The sequence below is a fragment of the Aspergillus pseudonomiae genome (genome assembly GCF_009193645.1).
Source record: "Aspergillus pseudonomiae strain CBS 119388 unplaced genomic scaffold BDV37scaffold_208, whole genome shotgun sequence".
Lineage (NCBI taxonomy): Eukaryota > Fungi > Ascomycota > Eurotiomycetes > Eurotiales > Aspergillaceae > Aspergillus > Aspergillus pseudonomiae.
In genome coordinates, this window is record NW_022476200.1 from 1 (window position 1) to 16,606 (window position 16,606).

Below are 16,606 nucleotides of genomic sequence, written 5' to 3' on the forward strand. Positions count from 1 at the left end.
CTTAGCAAATACAAGGATGGTGTTCCCTCGGATCTACATATCCGAGTCCTTCAATCGCTTCAACAAGTTCAACCTGAAGCGAGCGCAGAATCTACCAACCAGAACTATTGGTCGGATGGGTCGATGTGGGTACAGATACTCAAAATAAGCGATTCTCGTCAAGGCCAAAGTACTGTACAGAACATGCTCGAATATATAGGAGCTTGGGAGTGGTACAATACTCAGTTGGAGCTTGCGAAGAAAACACTCAGAACTAAAAAGAATAAATCAGTAGGGGAGCGCGGTGCGGCGTTGCATGTAATGAATCAAATACAGGACAGATGGATCAGCGGAGTGGGAATAGTCACTCCGCATGAAGATGAGTATAACTCTCTATCAAGAAGTGGCTCTTCCAGTATAACTGCGGAGGGGAAATATCTGCAGCGAAAGCGGATTAACACGCAGCTCTATCGAGGAAAGATGTGTACCAAGCTCGTGAAAGAACTTGGTCTTGGGATATTGTTCGATCGAAATATCTGGTAAGAGCTAAGATAGTGTTGATATCTTTCGTTACTGATATAGATTAGGGTCTATGTTAAATCGAAGATAGATCAGCTTGATACCTTGGTAAAGGATATCATAGCCGATACTAGATATACGAAGCTGCTCCAGATTCTCAGTCCACAAGTAGAACAACTTGTGAAGAATGGGTCACCAGATCTTCATATTTTCTACGAGGACCTAAAAAATGCAGAACTACTCTCCGAAAACGAGCTCCGTGAACTGGAAGAATGTTTTGCCTTGGAAGGGGTAGGTAACTCGCCCGCAATAGTCAGAGTATATGTTAATTCTATTACCGAAGGACCCCCTGCCTCACGGTCAGCTCGAGTCAGAAATTGATCGTTTGATCAAAGATGTCAATATTAAGGTACTTGATCAGACAAGATTTGGACGCGATGACACGATTGCAATCAACGATGGTATAGAGATACCATGTGATATCTTCGACCGACTTCGCCCGGGCAAATGGCTGAATAGTTGGACTATCAATGCTCTCATGCAAATCTCTGATAAACCTGCCTTTGTTAGGTATAGTCTAAGTATCCCGTTGGATGAGGAGAATGGCAACGGTGATTTTCGCCCGATCAAACATCCCCTAAGAGGCTGGGCCAAAAAGATGGCTGAGTTTCGGGAAAAGGCCAGGGATCCCTCTGGAGACCTGGTCCCGTTGGTTTTTTTCTGCCCAATCAACCATCAAGGGAGCCATTTCTCGTTACTGGAGATCAACGAACGGGACAAGGTTATACACCATTATGATTCGAGGGCTAAGCTGAATACCAGTCTCCGAATAGAAGATATAGTTCAGGAGCAGTTTGGCGATTTAAAGTTCTCCTACGCAGAAGTAGTAAGTATCAGTCCCCATCTATAAGTGCCTTACAAAGTACTAATATAGCCGACATAGCCTACTCCGCGACAGCGCGACGGCTGGAGTTGCGGAATCAGGACGGTTTGGAATTTCCGACGCTTATCGAATAATCTCTCAATTGGAGCAGGTGATACCGCGCTGAACCCAGAGCGGATGATACTAGAAGTCGTAGAGGGGCTGACAGCCTGCGTGGAGGGTGGTGCGATGACAAAATATATTCGACGAAGACGCTCAGGCCGAGAGAGGCGACCAGTGACACCTGGATCTATGACGATAATGCGCGAGAGGGGTGCCCAAGCCCCTACAGGACAAGGCATTGTGTAAGGAATAAACGGAAGAAACGAAAAGTTGCTTACTCCAACGGCACAGAATATATCTTTCCAACAATACAAAGATAGTAAAATAATCCCAAGAGATATAGTGTAGAGCTATTTATAACTTTGGAAAAGAAGAGACTGTAATTTACAATAGATGGAGCGAGTAAATTACATTTGAGGCAATGGCTAAAAATACTGTAAGCTTTATTTAATAAATCTAAGGCGGAATCATACACATAGTCCATAGAACTACGATGTACATGTTTTTCTATATTCTTTATTATTCTCTAAAAAAAACTTGCCACAAATCTGCATTTATTTCTACTCGCTGATAGCGTTGCCTTTGTTCTAGCATTCCCTGCAAAGCTTTGAAGCATAATTCTTCTACTAGCTGATCCCAAACTTTACCCTGTTAAGCCCCAGGATACACATGAATACCCAAGTGTCCAAGAAGCTCCCGGTAAAGAAGAAGAAAAAGGCGTGCAAGAGGCGGGATCGTAAAAAAGATCCGTCTACAATCAAGTTATCAGCCCCCTTAAGTCAGTCAACTGAGCATCTTGCGCATATCCCCATAAGAGACATGGAGAGCTGGGTCCACAGGTCCACAGAGACTCGCCTTCAGGAAGTTATCAAAAGAAACGGCAAAGTTACTAAGCCTATGAATTCCTTTTTACTCTATCGGCAAGCATATATTGAGCGTGCTAAGAAATGGCTGGCACAGAACAATCAGAAAATATTGTCCATAGCCTTTGGGCAAAGCTGGGAGATGGAGCCTCAAGAAGTTCGAAATAACTTTAGAATCTTGGCAAGTATCGATAAGAAGAATCACATGGAGGCACACCCTAAATGGTCAGTGAGGAATATAGATATAAGGAGCCGCCACAATACTACTTCTGGCCACGCGATAAGTCCTGGGTCGGCTGGAGTGCAGCACTCCCTTATAATGGAAGCTTCTATGTTTGGTTGCCTAAGGGGTAACAGTAACTCGGCAGAGCCAGAAAGTTACACCTTACCTGCACCCTTTGATTCTTGTGCTCCAGAAGCTTCCATATCCTCCGATCAAGCCTGGTATCCTCAGTTTCTTACATGTCATGATATGCTTAGTACTTGCGCGGAGTGCAACTTCAATGAGACGGCGATGTTGGACGGTGTCCAATATGAGTTTCCCCCCCTACTAGAAACACCAGGAGCATTGTGTCTTTACTGTCTGCCGGCCCAATTCCCAGGTTTCATATCAGACGACTGTTCCAGTGTGCAAGAATATCCAGCGGGTGGCTGCCATGCTCTGGGACCTTCACCAGCAACATTTATGAGCTCCTATCAGTTTACAAATACGCACCAACCTGGTATACAGCAGCCATTACTGGGCTTTCCACAGGGCCATGGACTTTCAACATCTGACACAGATATGGACCAATTTAATTGTTGGATTAACTATGAGGCTTTTGATGTATGATATAAGATATCGTCTTTATATCTCGATACTGGATTAAAGCAATTATTTCTTTTGTCATGTTCTTTATTCCAGTTGCCATATCCTGATGGTGGTAGTAGATATATATGGAAATTCCTAACTATTTCTTCTCGATGCTTCCCGCCTTTTTGATTATTTTATTTTTTCTACCTGTCCAGTGGTCAGGCCCATTGTGAGAAAATGTATAGTATATTTAAGTTTAATAATATCTATCTATATTTCTGTGGCGCAAAATTAAAGATACATTTGCTTGCAAGTCAGCTTACCTGCCTATTACTTTTCGCCTTATTCTGAAGGTTTCTAGAGCGGGCACCTGTCTTACACCATAAAAGCCGTACATTTATATGCGAGGCTAGCTAGTTAAAACAGGCCTAGAGATAGTGCAAAACTATAGCAAATACAACAACAGAGTATAGAGATACCAAACAGCTTGAGTATAGTCCCGAGTGCTAGATTCACTTCTACTTGCTTCCTTTTGCGATACCACTGGGCAGAAAGCCGACAAACTAGTCTTATTGTTGGTATTGTCGCAGTGTTACCTAGTCCTCTTTGTCACAAACCAAAACTCCACCTTCGTTGGTTACGAATTCATCTACTACAGTTAGTAGGCAATAGAATAGTTGACATGTTGCTCACTTACCCAGGTTCAAGATGGAAGACGGCGCCATTACCCCCTTTCTTCCATAACACATACACCTAATCTGCGTTCCTGCTAACAAGCAGAAGCTACACTCCATATTTCCCAAGAAATTATTTCTATAACATATGAGTTTCTGATTCAGGACAAGCTATGAAATACATACCCTCTCATAAGAGTACCGTCTCTATTTCCCACACACTTGTTCAGGTCAACCACAGTATCGTAGTACTTATTAGGTGACCCCGAGCATTTGGCCACTAGGAGAGACCCTTGGAGGTCCAGAGAGCTGCATGTCTGTGAAAAATGCGCTGCATAGCTTTTGCCGAGTCCAAGGAGGGCAATAGTAAACGCTTTATACTGCATCCTGTTGAAACGATAGGAAGCCTGTTGTTCTGTTTGAAGAGAATAACTAATAATACCCGCGTGCTCTTGTTTGGCCGGAAACAAGCCAGAATATGAATCGAAAGAGTATGCTGAACACGACTTACTACTGGGAATTTCTAATATTATATACCTATGAAATGTTTCTATGACGCAGCCAATACCTAAAAATCTAGACTTGCCCATGGCAATAACATTCCATCAGATAATATAATTACTGTATCAATATTAGAGGTCCTATAACGACGGTCAACAGGGATGTTTCACCTAGGGATGCTCTTTGCAACCGAGCAGGGTATCTCCACGTTGTAATTTATTCTGTATTGGTCATAATCCTATATTCCAGGGCGCCACCGAATACATACTATGAAATAAATCCCTTGGTGGTAATTAAAATCCATAGGAAGTAGTAGGGCTTGTTGTTACCAGACACTTCCTTTCTCGGTATCTAAAAATCCTTTGGTATGCTCTCGCAATTCCCCAGTATAATACGTAAGTAGAAAATTGTAATCTAAAGAATACAAAGAGGATGACCGGTACGTTTTGTCGACATAAACACTTGACACTTGACAACTCCTGTGCCAATTCTTTTATCAAGAATATGCGGGATTTTCCAATTCTGCCATAAACACTACGATATCAGACATCCCTTGACAGGTCAGAATGAATAATACCGAGATTGGAAGCTTGGCAAAGTGGCTGTACCAGAAGTTTCGCGCAAGACCATTCCGCGAAACCAAAATGACCTCTCAAGAAGTCGAAATCACTATCCAATGCTACGACCGACGTCCAACAAATATAATTATGTTTGTAAGTTCTTGGAACATAACCACGAAAGGTAAGCTACAGTATTACAACCGCCTGTGGTGTCTCAAGCACTGTTAACACTATTCAGCTTCCGATAATCAACTATAATAATAGGAATGAAGCCCATGGCCCGAGCAAACACTTGTGTATCTCGATTTGATTAAAGTACATAGAATAATGCTGATTTCTCGTACCAGCGACTTGTCTCGAACTTCAAGGAAGATATCTCCTGAAAAGTGAATCGATGTTGTGTACTGTATTCCTACACTTTAGATCATCTCTCCACTTCTGCACTCGCGGCCATTCAATCCCCAGATTTCTAAGTAGCGGTTCTCGGCGTCACGGAGCCGAACATTAACTTGGACTAGAGCATCCTCCATTTTATTGAATATGTCGTACATCTGATCCTGGAACTGTAACAGAGCTTGCTTGGTTTCCGCGTGCCACAAGAGCTCGGCTTTTAAGTAGCTAACCTCATATGCCATGTCCTCGACCTGTTTCTTTAGACTCCTCGGTGGAGACTTTGATTGCCGTAGGCGTGAAGGAAGTCGTTCAATATTAGAGGAGGTGCCGCCATGCCGTAGGATATGATGGTCTTGAGGCGTAATCTCTTCGGCAATGGGATACAATGTGGTTTGTTGGTGATATTCCATGATCTCCTTGGTATGCCAGAAATAGCTCCTCACAGTGCTGGGCGAAGAGTAAGATACTATGCTAGGGTTATATATCCGGTCACTGGCCGTTTCCCAGAGGTGTGACGCGGCTTGAACAATTAATACTGGCAGGCTAACATGTACATACTGATACAGTTATACTAATCTGTGGTGATTATGTATGTATCAACATCCGGGTGTAAATCTCTAAAAATAGAAGGTTACTAGTACATTGGGGGTTTTAACCGCAGGTATCAATGCGAGTTACCAGGGCGGATGTTTGGAATAGAGAATTTGGAAAATGACATATGATAAAAAAACAGGACGATACATTCTGCGTTACTCAATCCCATCCATCTCCAATGCGGCTTTTCCAATCATGTGCTCATTTGTTCCCTCCACGTAGCAGCCAACTGTTATGTTGAGGGGAGCACAGGCGTCACTATTACCATATTCATCTTTTTGGTCTATGACTGTGGTTGAGCCATCGCTTTGATCGGCCGGAGAGTAAGGGGAGTATAGACCGAGGGCTAACTGTATAGTTGATTGGAGCGTTTGTATAACTTCCTCCTTTAACATGACCGTTGTCCGAAGATCCTTGATAGTTTCCTGGTAGCTCTTATTTTCGAGATATAATTGAGAAGGATCTGTTGAATTGTCTAGAGCATTTCTGGTAGCGGATATTGTTGCTGTCGATGAATTCATGAGGGAATGGTTGATCATAGATAAGGTCGCCACGCGGCACTCCAAATCTTGGGATTTTGCTCGCTCCAATACTAAATCCTGTTGAAGTGTTTCTGTCCTCTCAGACATCTGGGTAATACGAGCATCGAGATGGTAGTTTATCCACTGCATATCTAGCAATCTTTGTTCCAAGTGGTCGTTGAGATTCTGCTCCTGCTGGAAACGAGCGTTGTCCTCCCTAAGGCGAAGCTCTAACTGATGCTGATAGAACCTTATCACCTGCTCGTGATCCAGAAAGTCCTTTAGCACTGTGGGGCTATCAGTCGTAGTGTGTTGTTGGGTCTATAGGCCGTTTTGATTAAACCAAGGGACTGTGACAAAGACGGTCATGTACACACCGATAGAAATGGGACGGAGCCTCCCAATGAAAAAGAATCCATCTTGATATTATCAAGATACCTGTCTGCTTCCCGTATATAATACGTTAATTTTGGCCCCTGCTACATGCAGCCAAAATGACTTCCGTATCGTTTAGGTGGAGAGAAGGATGTATAAGGCTTTTAGACGAAGGTTTACTGCAATCATATCCGAACGAGTCAAAACCTAAAGTACGGAGGTGTGTTTCAAAAGTTATCGAACTGCGCTAGTAATATTGGCCTCAGGTAGAAGTAAAGCCCTTACTTTACAGGTAATAAGTGGTCTATCACTACGTTACCTATACCAATACAAAATACGCCTACTCTTCTAGGAAACAGCCAATTGGTTAATAATCATATAACAATGTTTTAGATCATGTGGTAGTAAAGTGTGAGGTATAGACTTTATCTCCGCCTCAGGCAAATATTACTAGCGCAGTTCGACAAATTTTAGAATACCTCCGTATAATGATACAATACAGACAACGTATACTAAAGCCGCATTGATACTGTATCCAGTTATATGATCATAAATACATACCAAGTGTAAAATCGGCTGTAAAATCGGCTATAACTAGCGAGCGAACAAAACACAGATACAGAGGTACAATAGTTACAAGAGAACTGATATAAAATAAAATATTTCTTAACCCGGTAAACTATACTCTGATAGCTTTCCCTGGTAATAAAACACTGTTATGTAAACTTCCAAGAATATGTTTACAGCCCCTTCCGTAAACAAGAAGAGATAATTAACTAACTAGTTATCATAGCTGGTAAGAAACCCCTGTATTCCATACTACTCCAGAGTAGGGCCAGGCCTGCGGCTTACCCCTGGCCACAGCTCAAGACAAGTGGAGCGCTTCAGCCCCGTGGCGTCTCGTTTGAGCAACCAATCGGAACGCGAGGTCGGCTCCCAGTACCAGAGCGCTTGGCGCTTAGCAATCATCAAACATCTATACAGTGTCTAGGTCTTTCACCTGTCAAGCCAAACTTTACAGAAGCAAAAATTGAGCGCGTGTTACAGGTGATTGCAAAACTGGTGCATGGCTTTCATACTCTTACTTATTTCTTTTAGATGGGCACTAGTTTAAATAAGGATAGATCTATAACTTAGTAATTCAAGGCCTGGGATTTAATTGGTGAAAGAGTTCGCACTTAGCCATTTCAATACTTAGTAGCACATATCTCGAGAGAGATTCAAAGAGCGGGAAATCTGTGCACCGGTTTTGCAATCACCTGTACTAAATCGAGGACGATGTATGCGTATGCGGGGCCAAAGAAACGGTAACCCATGTGCTAGTCGACTGCCCAAAGCTGCGGCAACCTCGCCAGGAACTACGGAAGAAGATCGGAACTGCATTTAACAGTGTCTCGATGATGTTGGGAGGAACCCAGCAAGGTGAGCCAGGCCAACCTACGCAAGATACTTGCATTATAAATGCGGTGTTGGATTTTGCGGAGGCGTCTCAGAGATTTCGAAGTCGCGCGCCACGAGGGCCGCAGAACAGAACCCCAGGCAGTGGCCAACACAGGCCTTGACGAGGCTCCAAGTTCGTCAGGAAAGTAAATAGAAAAGATAGATAGATAGCTATAGTTGGATCCTGCATATCGCCGTAGGCGAGGGGTCAGCGTATGAATACACACACACACACACACACACACACACACACACCTGTACTAAATCAATATAGATACACTTCTAGGAATAGCTATCATACAAAGCTGCCTCATCATCGTGATCCCGTGGTCTAGAAAGACGGGAGAGTAGGTGACGGAATCTTCCACTTGCATCATCTACTCCTGTGCTTATAGTATTCATTCTTTGATTCTGCTTCTCCACCGTGCTCCGAATGTCATCCAAGCTTTGAGAAAGACTGTCGATTTTACCAGTGAGCATAAACAGTTGTTGAAGTCTACTTTCCATGGCGTCGACCCGTGAAGTAAGCCTGTCAACCTTCTGCCTTAAATACTTCACCTGTGCGTCACCACCATCATCAGCTCCTCCGCCATTCTGCTCGCTGGCTTGTTCATGGACGCTTCCGTTTGCCTTCCCATCCGTCTTCTGACCTAGCACCTCGGACAGCATCTGAAGGACCCTACCAAGTGTACTACTTAGCAATGTGACAAGAAATGTTGCTATCTAGACTCACGGTGCTAACAGTTCAGATTGGCTTTTGTTAGGAGATCGATGGCTAAGGATGTTAGCTAACTACCAGTGGATATGTCGAGGGTACTTACTGTGTTTCTTGTTCTCGTGGAGTAAGAAAGGCATCATAGAGACTGCCTGCCTCATCCTGTCCTATTGGAAAAGAACTGCGCAGCAAAGATGGATCAACCTGGGAGCCTCCCTGCGTTGCTGGGACAGTATTTGCCGATGCTAGATGACGGTCTAGTACATTCTGGGTAGCATAGGCGTAATCCAGGTGCTCATCACTCGTTCCTTGCTCAGCGATATCATATGTCGTGGGATTGAATGGGTACATATTGTAAATAGACGAGGAAAATTGATTTGGACACCCTTTAGGAGAAGGTGTTAGAACTTCCTTTTATACGTACTATGACTCCAGGTATTATACGTTGGGAACCGATATTAGCTATCATGCGTTGGGAACCAAAATTAGAATTGATTGTTTTCTTACCCCTGTCTTTTATCGCTTGGTTTACTGTGCCACCCGTCTGGTTTCTTTGTCAATTGTTTTAGGCCTGGTCACTGCCCCACCTTTCTATTAAAGGGAAATAAAAGCGGAATAGATAAGGAAAGCAGACAAATGTGTAGTATGTATGTGAAACAGTAATAACCTTTAGAAAAAGAAGAATCGAGACGGTGCAAAGGACTGGTCTTTGTATGCTCTATTGTATCTAGTCATTGTTCGAAACAGAAAGTGTGTGCCTGTCTATGTTTAGATCATCAAGACAATATATTAAATAGGAGGCGCCCAGTCGAGGGTCATAGCCTCATGGGCAATTCATTCAACGGAACGTTCTATCAAACCTTTGGCTACATTGGAGCTCCTTCCAGGCAAACACATACGCCATGCATACCAGAAGTGAGACTAACTGGCTGGATGTCAGCCGTAGTAGGGACGGTACTTTTGTCATTCGCGACTATGGCCGGTTAGGACAGATAGCATCGGAACTTGTCCGACCTGGTCATCAGCATCCCACCCTTTCAGTCTTCCTTGGCAAAAAAACGAAGGATATTGCTCTACAGTCGATCTTTCCCCAGAATAATATTAGGCGAACAAAACCAAGGGCAAGTATCGGCTTGCGATATGATATGATTACAGTCGACAGCGACAACCCAATACTCTTTGCAGATGGAGACCTTAGTACAGACAGGGATCATCACGACCCTATGCCAGGGGTGCATGACTACTCGGTCACGTGGGATCATAGCATCGACGCATTGAAATTAATATATGCGTGCTTGTTATTTTTATTTTCGGATTGTGTCTGTATCTTTGCCGATGACTATCCCAATCTCCTTACTGTAGCCGAATTTTTAGTTGTTTGTACCCGCTTCCGACCTGCGTCAGGGCTGCCTGAGGCAATCCGGCCCCGGGTACTTGTGGTGCTACAGAACGATCCAGGCAACGCTATGATTGATAAATTCCACGAAAAACTCCGAGAGGTTGATTCAGCCTCCTTCTCCGGGTCATTCTATTCCGTCAATTTGTTCTATTTGGGCCAGGCCTATTCGGAGTCAACGAGATACGATAGTCTGCGCACATGGATTAAAATCCAAACCAATAATATACAGGCTGCCCGCCGGGAAAAGTGGGTATGGTGGAATATATTACACCTAAAGGCATTGTTTCTGTCGGCAATCCGGCAATTTACCTCCGATGACCCTCCTCAATTTGATATCGTAAAGGCCTCCAGGGAAGCGAATCCTGTCACTACCGGATTGAGTAGCCATATCTCACATTTCTTAGAGCTCGGCGTCCAGGAGGGATGCCTCTTGGAAATTTTACTTTCGGCTATCGCGTCTGCCTTGCTAATGGACCATTACACACCCGAGATGATACGTAAGTTGGGGCGTTCCTATTGTTCCACTCTCCCGCCCCCGCCCCGCGCGTTGCTTTCCTTTTTTGGCCCGATACCACGCACCGTACCTTATTACCCCAGCTTATACGGCCCGCGCCATTGTTATTCTAACTGGGTTTAGTACTGGATCCAAAAGCAGTGTTCCAGACACTATATCGTTCCTCGATCGTCCAGGCATTTCGCAATTACAGAGGCCCAGCCTTTTCCCGTCCGTTGGCGATCATAGTTTATGACTTGGAGCGAGACTTTGTGAGACAGTTTCACTCGCTAGTCGATCGCGGACTGGCATCCGTGGACCATCGGCGTGAACAGCTTTTGTCAATGAACTATGAGCTGGGTCGTCTGCAATCAGACAGAATTTGCCTCTACTGCCTTGTTCGCACCGCGCAACACGCCCTGCCCTGTTGTCATAACATTTGCGATGTTTGTCCTCAACTATTTGGGACCCCAGTGTCCAGCGCAGAGTATCAGTTCACACTGTCTTCCTGCCTCCTTTGTAATTCCCAGGCCAAGTTTGTGGTCGATGTCTTGCCACCTACCATGAATCCAACAATTCTAGCGATCGACGGTGGGGGTGTTCGGGGAGGAATTCCGTTGGAGTACATGATCATGGTCCAAGAAAGTTTAGGCCCTGGCTGTCAGTTACGAGACCTCATTGATCTTGCCATTGGGTCCAGCTCGGGTAAGTCTGGCACTAAATTAGCGCATCCAAAGCCTCGGGTCTCCCGTCAGGCAACGGTTTCGTGTTTTTTCCATAGGATTTGCCCCCCTGCTAATAGGTACAGGAGGCTTGCTAGTTCTAGGCCTAATTGGCATGGAGTGGGACGTGTCTCTATGCTCCGAAAAATTTGATTTCCTCGCCCGTCGGATCTTCCGCGAGCGCCGACAGCCAGTAGTATCTCGACTGCTTCACGCAATTCTTGGACAGGATTCGCTGCTAGGTAACATTCCAAAATGGCTATCATGGTTTCTCCACGACAGTTGCTACGACCCGAGGCTGTTCGACACTACTCTACAGGACGCGTTCAGCAGATACAAACGTATTTTTGATCCAGCTTGCGGGACCTCTCATCCAACGCTTCAGTCCAAACCAAAGTTTGGAGTTGTTGCAGCAAGCATCGCCAAGGACACACGATCTTTCATTTTTGGCAATTTCAATGCGGTAGATTGGTTTTCAAAGGGTTATGGTATGATATTCTCCTTAACACGGATTGCCTCGGTTGACTTTTTGCCACAGATTATGAGTTATTCCGAGCTGAAACCAGAGATACGGAACCTTTGATGTGGGAAGTGTAAGTTATGTGGTGGAAGGCCAAATAAACCCTGCTCTAACATCAGATAGTGCAAGGGCTACTGCAGCCGCGCCATTGTAAGTTGACTCCCCCTGTCTATAACTCGGAGGAATTGTCGAATGACGTTGCATCACTCATAGCTGGGTACTATTTCTAACAAAGTTTGCCAGCTTTTTCTCAACGGCGCATCTTCGGGACATTGGTTCCTTTCAAGATGGGGGATTACAGGACAACTTCGCTGCTGGTATTGCTTCCAGACTTTATCGCCGAATATGGCCTTCCAAGAACGGAATCGCAAGGCTTATCTCATTGGGTACCGGTGACACCGGCCCCTCCTCTGAGCGATCACCACATTTTCGCCATGTTTTCCGGGATGGATTTCTCAGAAGGGGATTTGACGCCTTCATGGCAAATTTGGGTGCTGCGTCTAAGTGGCGGCTACTGGTGGAACAGCTGAACAGCGCCGTAAGGCCCGACTATATCCGGATGGACGTATCTTTGAATGACATGGCATGTACAATCGACAATGTCGAAGCCATGGATGATTACCGTAATTTAGTCATTCTCCAGCCTGGGAGTGCCAAACAGGCCCGAGAAGCAGCAACGGCTCTGCTTGTTGCTCGCTTCTATTTCGCGTTGGATCATCATGTGGAGGAAACATTTTCTGAGACACTAACCTGGTGCCACGGCACAATTCGATGTAAAGGACCAGCCAAACCTATCGTCAATGCTCTTCGCCAGCTTCACCCAGAAACTATCGAGTTCACCACTGATTCAGAGTCCCTCGTCAAGTTCGGTGGCCTTGGTGACATATGCCTTACCTGTGGACGCTACAAAAAACACGTTGCCCTCCTTTTAAGACATCCGGCAGAGGAAAAAAACATATATTTACGTATCGGCCGCCATCAGAAGTGGAGAATTAGCGGATTTCCCGCCAGTGTACAATCTCTTGACACGATACAGCGACTAGGAGATCATCCATTCGGCCGGCCCGATCATGGGCGGCCATCTATTGGCCCGTGTGATTCGTGTGATAGTCAGCCCAGTCGTTTTCGGGGGCTTCGCAGAAAGCGTACATCGTCAATATCTGCGGAAGACATGGGTGGGAAACGAGTTTGTATCGTGGGGTAAGCTCAAGCCTGACTGGTTCACAAAAGACATCGATAGGTTATTTAATGTGGGACTTCGAGTATACTTACTTGGAAAAATATAATACTCTTGTTCTTTCTTTTTATGATATGTGGACTAGGCCTAATGCGGACTTTTCTTTGTCCAGAGGGTCTGAGCTTTCTAAGACAAGTCGGAAGGAAAGTAACAAATAATGTCATTTTATTTCTCAGTGGATTCTGTACATCCCTAGCTGTTGGATTCCTAGTGCTAGTTTAGCTGATATCCAAGGTCGAACTTTAAATGAAAAGGATCTTGCTAAGCAAGCGGATTGCCGAGCTCACTGTTAGAAAAAACCCCATCCAGATAAAACGAAGTACCGTTTGTTTAGTAATATTCTTCCTAGTAGTTAACTAATATATATATCTGATGCTATAACTCCTGAAAACTTAGATTTATTTCTTATTCCCCTTGACATTTGACCTGGTGATATAATGGCAAATTTTCCTTTCACTCGGAAGTCACCTGAGCATTACACCGAGAAACTTGGAAGTCTTGTGGAGACTGCCACTGAATTATCATTATTTCATGACTGTAAAGTCTATATCTTTGTTGATTATCCCCAACATGGCTTTATATTCAAGTCAATCCAAGACCCTATCTGGCCACCACCGGACCAGTATCTCGTGAGTCCAATGCTTTCATCATAAACTTCAAGTATTGACACAGTTCTGGCTTTAGTCACGGAATCTATCAATTAAAAGATTGTATGCTGAGGATTTGGTATACTCACGGTTCACTGAAGCGGAACGGAAAGACTTTATCCAACTGGTACTATTTTTCTGCGATCTGGCTCATCGCTGGGGTTTAGCTTCCGAAATCTATCCACAAAGCCCCAGAAGCCCAGATGTGGAAGAAAATGATATGTGTGAGATGAGCGAGGATAGTGTTCGTTGATTTATCAGGGTCCTTATAATTGACCCGGTGATAACTTTGTACGATACAATCCCAGACATTTAACTAACTTTTTTTTCTTTGGTAAAAAAAAAAAAAAAAAAAAGAACCAAGCGTCGTATTCATGTATTTTTCCCCTCCTGTAATCTACGCGATATCAGTCTTTACGTGAACATGGATATATCAAGTGGAAATATATATTATAGCATAGAGCTGAAAGCAATTGGCATTTTACTCAGAATTTAACGACCATAGATAACAGTGCACTATTTGATCTATTTACTGTCAACATGAAGGTCTTAGAGACCACTTACTTTATTACTCTTGGAGCTATTCTGCTACTGCTGTTTATGTATTCACTGGGTAGAAGAATTTCTCAACTTTTTATCACCTGCTACTCTTGCCTAGGCTCACAAAGCCCACACCACCTTTTCCTCCGATATGTAGCATACCCAAGGTCTAGTTGGCGGGTCTTTGGCATCGATTCATTGTCTCCCTTGCAAGTAGCTATGGTTATGGTCTACTTTATTGGGACTGCCGTTTGCAACTTTATCGGGGTGAACACTCCCTCTGAAAAAGGAACGCGTGCTGCTCATCTCTCACTGATCAATTTACTCCCACTTTATTTCTCCGGTGGCCGGGACTTTAGTGCCCGCCTTCTTGGGCTATCTCTAGAAACCTACGGGATTATACACAGAACAGCGGGATTTATGACTGTCATCCAAGCTACTGTTCATGTTGTTATTACCTACCATGAAGTCCCATTCGATGTATCGATTTCGACACACTTTTTTGGTCTTCTGGCAAGCCAGTACTTTTCCTTTACCCTTTATTATTTGTGGTTACATGCCTGCTGGAAAGAAAGTACTAATATAATTTTAGAGTGGGTGTATGTTTCTGTCCCTTTTACTGCTCCCAACCGTGAAACGTCGTGTATATGAAGTTTTCCTCGTTACTCACTTGGCATGTGCTGTCCTTGGCCTCATATGGATCTGGCAACACCTTGACCCGGCACATGATCTCTCTCGCAAATATTTACTTGCATGTATCTGCACGTTCACAATTACCGGGACCTTTCAGCTTCTGCGAATTATCTATCGCAATAAAGTCCTGGGCAAACGATCTGTCCGCATGGTCATGAAGCCATATGCTGAAGATATTGTACAAGCTATACTGCACCTCCCGCGACCCTGGGAGGTACGAGCGGGGGAAAGAATCAACCTTGGCGTGCCTTCACTCGGCATCTTTTATTTGTTCCAATCTCATCCCTTTTCAATCACTTGGTGGGAGGTAAATGCTGAAGGAGAAGCTATCTCTGTCTCGATATTGTTTCGGGCTCGCACTGGGTTTACTAGAAAAGCGCTGAAATGTATGGAGCCGGACCGTGAATATTGGGCTTGGATCGATGGGCCGTTTGGACCATCTCCGGTTCATAACTACGGACTTTCACGGGAGGTAGGGGACTACGGACACATTCTCATGATCACTACGGGAATTGGAATTGCGGCTCAGCTACCTTATATCAAAGAGCTGCTATACTTGCATCGTAATGCTAGGGTCACTACCCAGAAGATTACTCTCGTGTGGCAATTAGACCGGACTGGCGATTGGGAGAGTTCTCGTGATTGGCTGCAGAATCTGGTCAAGCAGGATGACGGTTACGTATGGATCCTGTACTTTTTTGGCATAAAATTCTTAGACGCTCTGACCAGATATAGATGCTTGAGGTCATGGTCTATGACCCTTCGAGTGCGGACAACATACAGGTGCCGCGAAAAATCGGCCATCATGATTTGATTTCATTCTATGGAGGTAAGGTAAATTGGGAAAAGATACTTTCAACCGAAATGAAGCGGCAGGCTGGCAAGCTTCTAGTGACGGGTAAGTCTTGCCTCCCCATACATACATGGGTACATTAGTTTGTCCAACAGATATACTAATCGCTTATTAGTTTCTGCCCGTCGCCGAATCCGAAACCTAGTGCGACAGCTAGTGAGGAACAGTGTGTGGTTTGATGTTGAGCTTTTCGAGCTTGAGTTCCAGCCTTGGCAAGAAAGACGAGATTGGCTGTCTTTCTTCACGCCGTAATTTTGACTACTAGAGTTCTATAACCTTCCATGTATTGTTGTATATTGTATTGTTAGAGCCTTTTTTTACTCGAAAATATTACTGCTCAACCGACTAGTGAGGAAGCTATACTTCAGTATTATTAGACTTAAGTAAGGTAACTGAGACGTTTATCTTAGACTATTTTACCAGAATAGTTGACTCTGTCCTCTGTCTCGCTAAAACCCTTGCCCCCAGAGAATATGCAGGGGTCATAGTTCTTTTAGAAAGCGGTATAATATGATAATATACAACTACAGTATCTAAATTGGTTGAATTACATTATTCTATTCTTACAGTAATTTATATGCTGAACCAAT

General features: G+C 44.2%; 6 protein-coding genes across 6 annotated transcripts; 3 read left to right on the top strand and 3 right to left on the bottom strand.

The window, feature by feature from the left end:
• Positions 1–183: 183 nt before the first annotated feature.
• On the top strand, positions 184–1,729 carry BDV37DRAFT_289843 (uncharacterized protein; the record flags this gene model as incomplete). Its single annotated transcript, XM_032088560.1, has 4 exons — positions 184–518; positions 567–789; positions 842–1,384; positions 1,442–1,729. 4 exons carry the CDS (start codon positions 184–186, stop codon positions 1,727–1,729), a joined length of 1,389 nt encoding a protein of 462 aa, XP_031934264.1.
• A 2,006-nt stretch (positions 1,730–3,735) lies between these two features.
• BDV37DRAFT_277287 (CVNH domain-containing protein) lies at positions 3,736–4,199 on the bottom strand (the record flags this gene model as incomplete). The annotated part of the gene is made up of 3 exons (XM_032085729.1): positions 3,736–3,788; positions 3,837–3,892; positions 4,000–4,199. The coding sequence occupies 3 exons, from the start codon at positions 4,197–4,199 to the stop codon at positions 3,736–3,738; spliced, it is 309 nt and encodes a 102-aa protein (XP_031934265.1).
• A 1,094-nt stretch (positions 4,200–5,293) lies between these two features.
• On the bottom strand, positions 5,294–5,677 carry BDV37DRAFT_289844 (uncharacterized protein; the record flags this gene model as incomplete). The annotated part of the gene is made up of 1 exon (XM_032088561.1): positions 5,294–5,677. One exon carries the CDS (start codon positions 5,675–5,677, stop codon positions 5,294–5,296), a length of 384 nt encoding a protein of 127 aa, XP_031934266.1.
• Positions 5,678–6,016: 339 nt separating this feature from the next.
• Positions 6,017–9,263, bottom strand: BDV37DRAFT_289845 (uncharacterized protein; the record flags this gene model as incomplete). Its single annotated transcript, XM_032088562.1, has 4 exons — positions 6,017–6,669; positions 8,668–8,876; positions 8,931–8,972; positions 9,019–9,263. 4 exons carry the CDS (start codon positions 9,261–9,263, stop codon positions 6,017–6,019), a joined length of 1,149 nt encoding a protein of 382 aa, XP_031934267.1.
• A 551-nt stretch (positions 9,264–9,814) lies between these two features.
• On the top strand, positions 9,815–13,250 carry BDV37DRAFT_277289 (patatin-like phospholipase family protein; the record flags this gene model as incomplete). The annotated part of the gene is made up of 6 exons (XM_032085730.1): positions 9,815–10,808; positions 10,949–11,509; positions 11,607–12,014; positions 12,065–12,119; positions 12,170–12,196; positions 12,290–13,250. The coding sequence occupies 6 exons, from the start codon at positions 9,815–9,817 to the stop codon at positions 13,248–13,250; spliced, it is 3,006 nt and encodes a 1,001-aa protein (XP_031934268.1).
• A 470-nt stretch (positions 13,251–13,720) lies between these two features.
• Positions 13,721–16,268, top strand: BDV37DRAFT_277291 (ferric reductase family protein; the record flags this gene model as incomplete). The annotated part of the gene is made up of 6 exons (XM_032085731.1): positions 13,721–13,912; positions 13,968–14,178; positions 14,628–14,950; positions 15,063–15,842; positions 15,899–16,061; positions 16,132–16,268. The coding sequence occupies 6 exons, from the start codon at positions 13,721–13,723 to the stop codon at positions 16,266–16,268; spliced, it is 1,806 nt and encodes a 601-aa protein (XP_031934269.1).
• Positions 16,269–16,606: the final 338 nt, after the last annotated feature.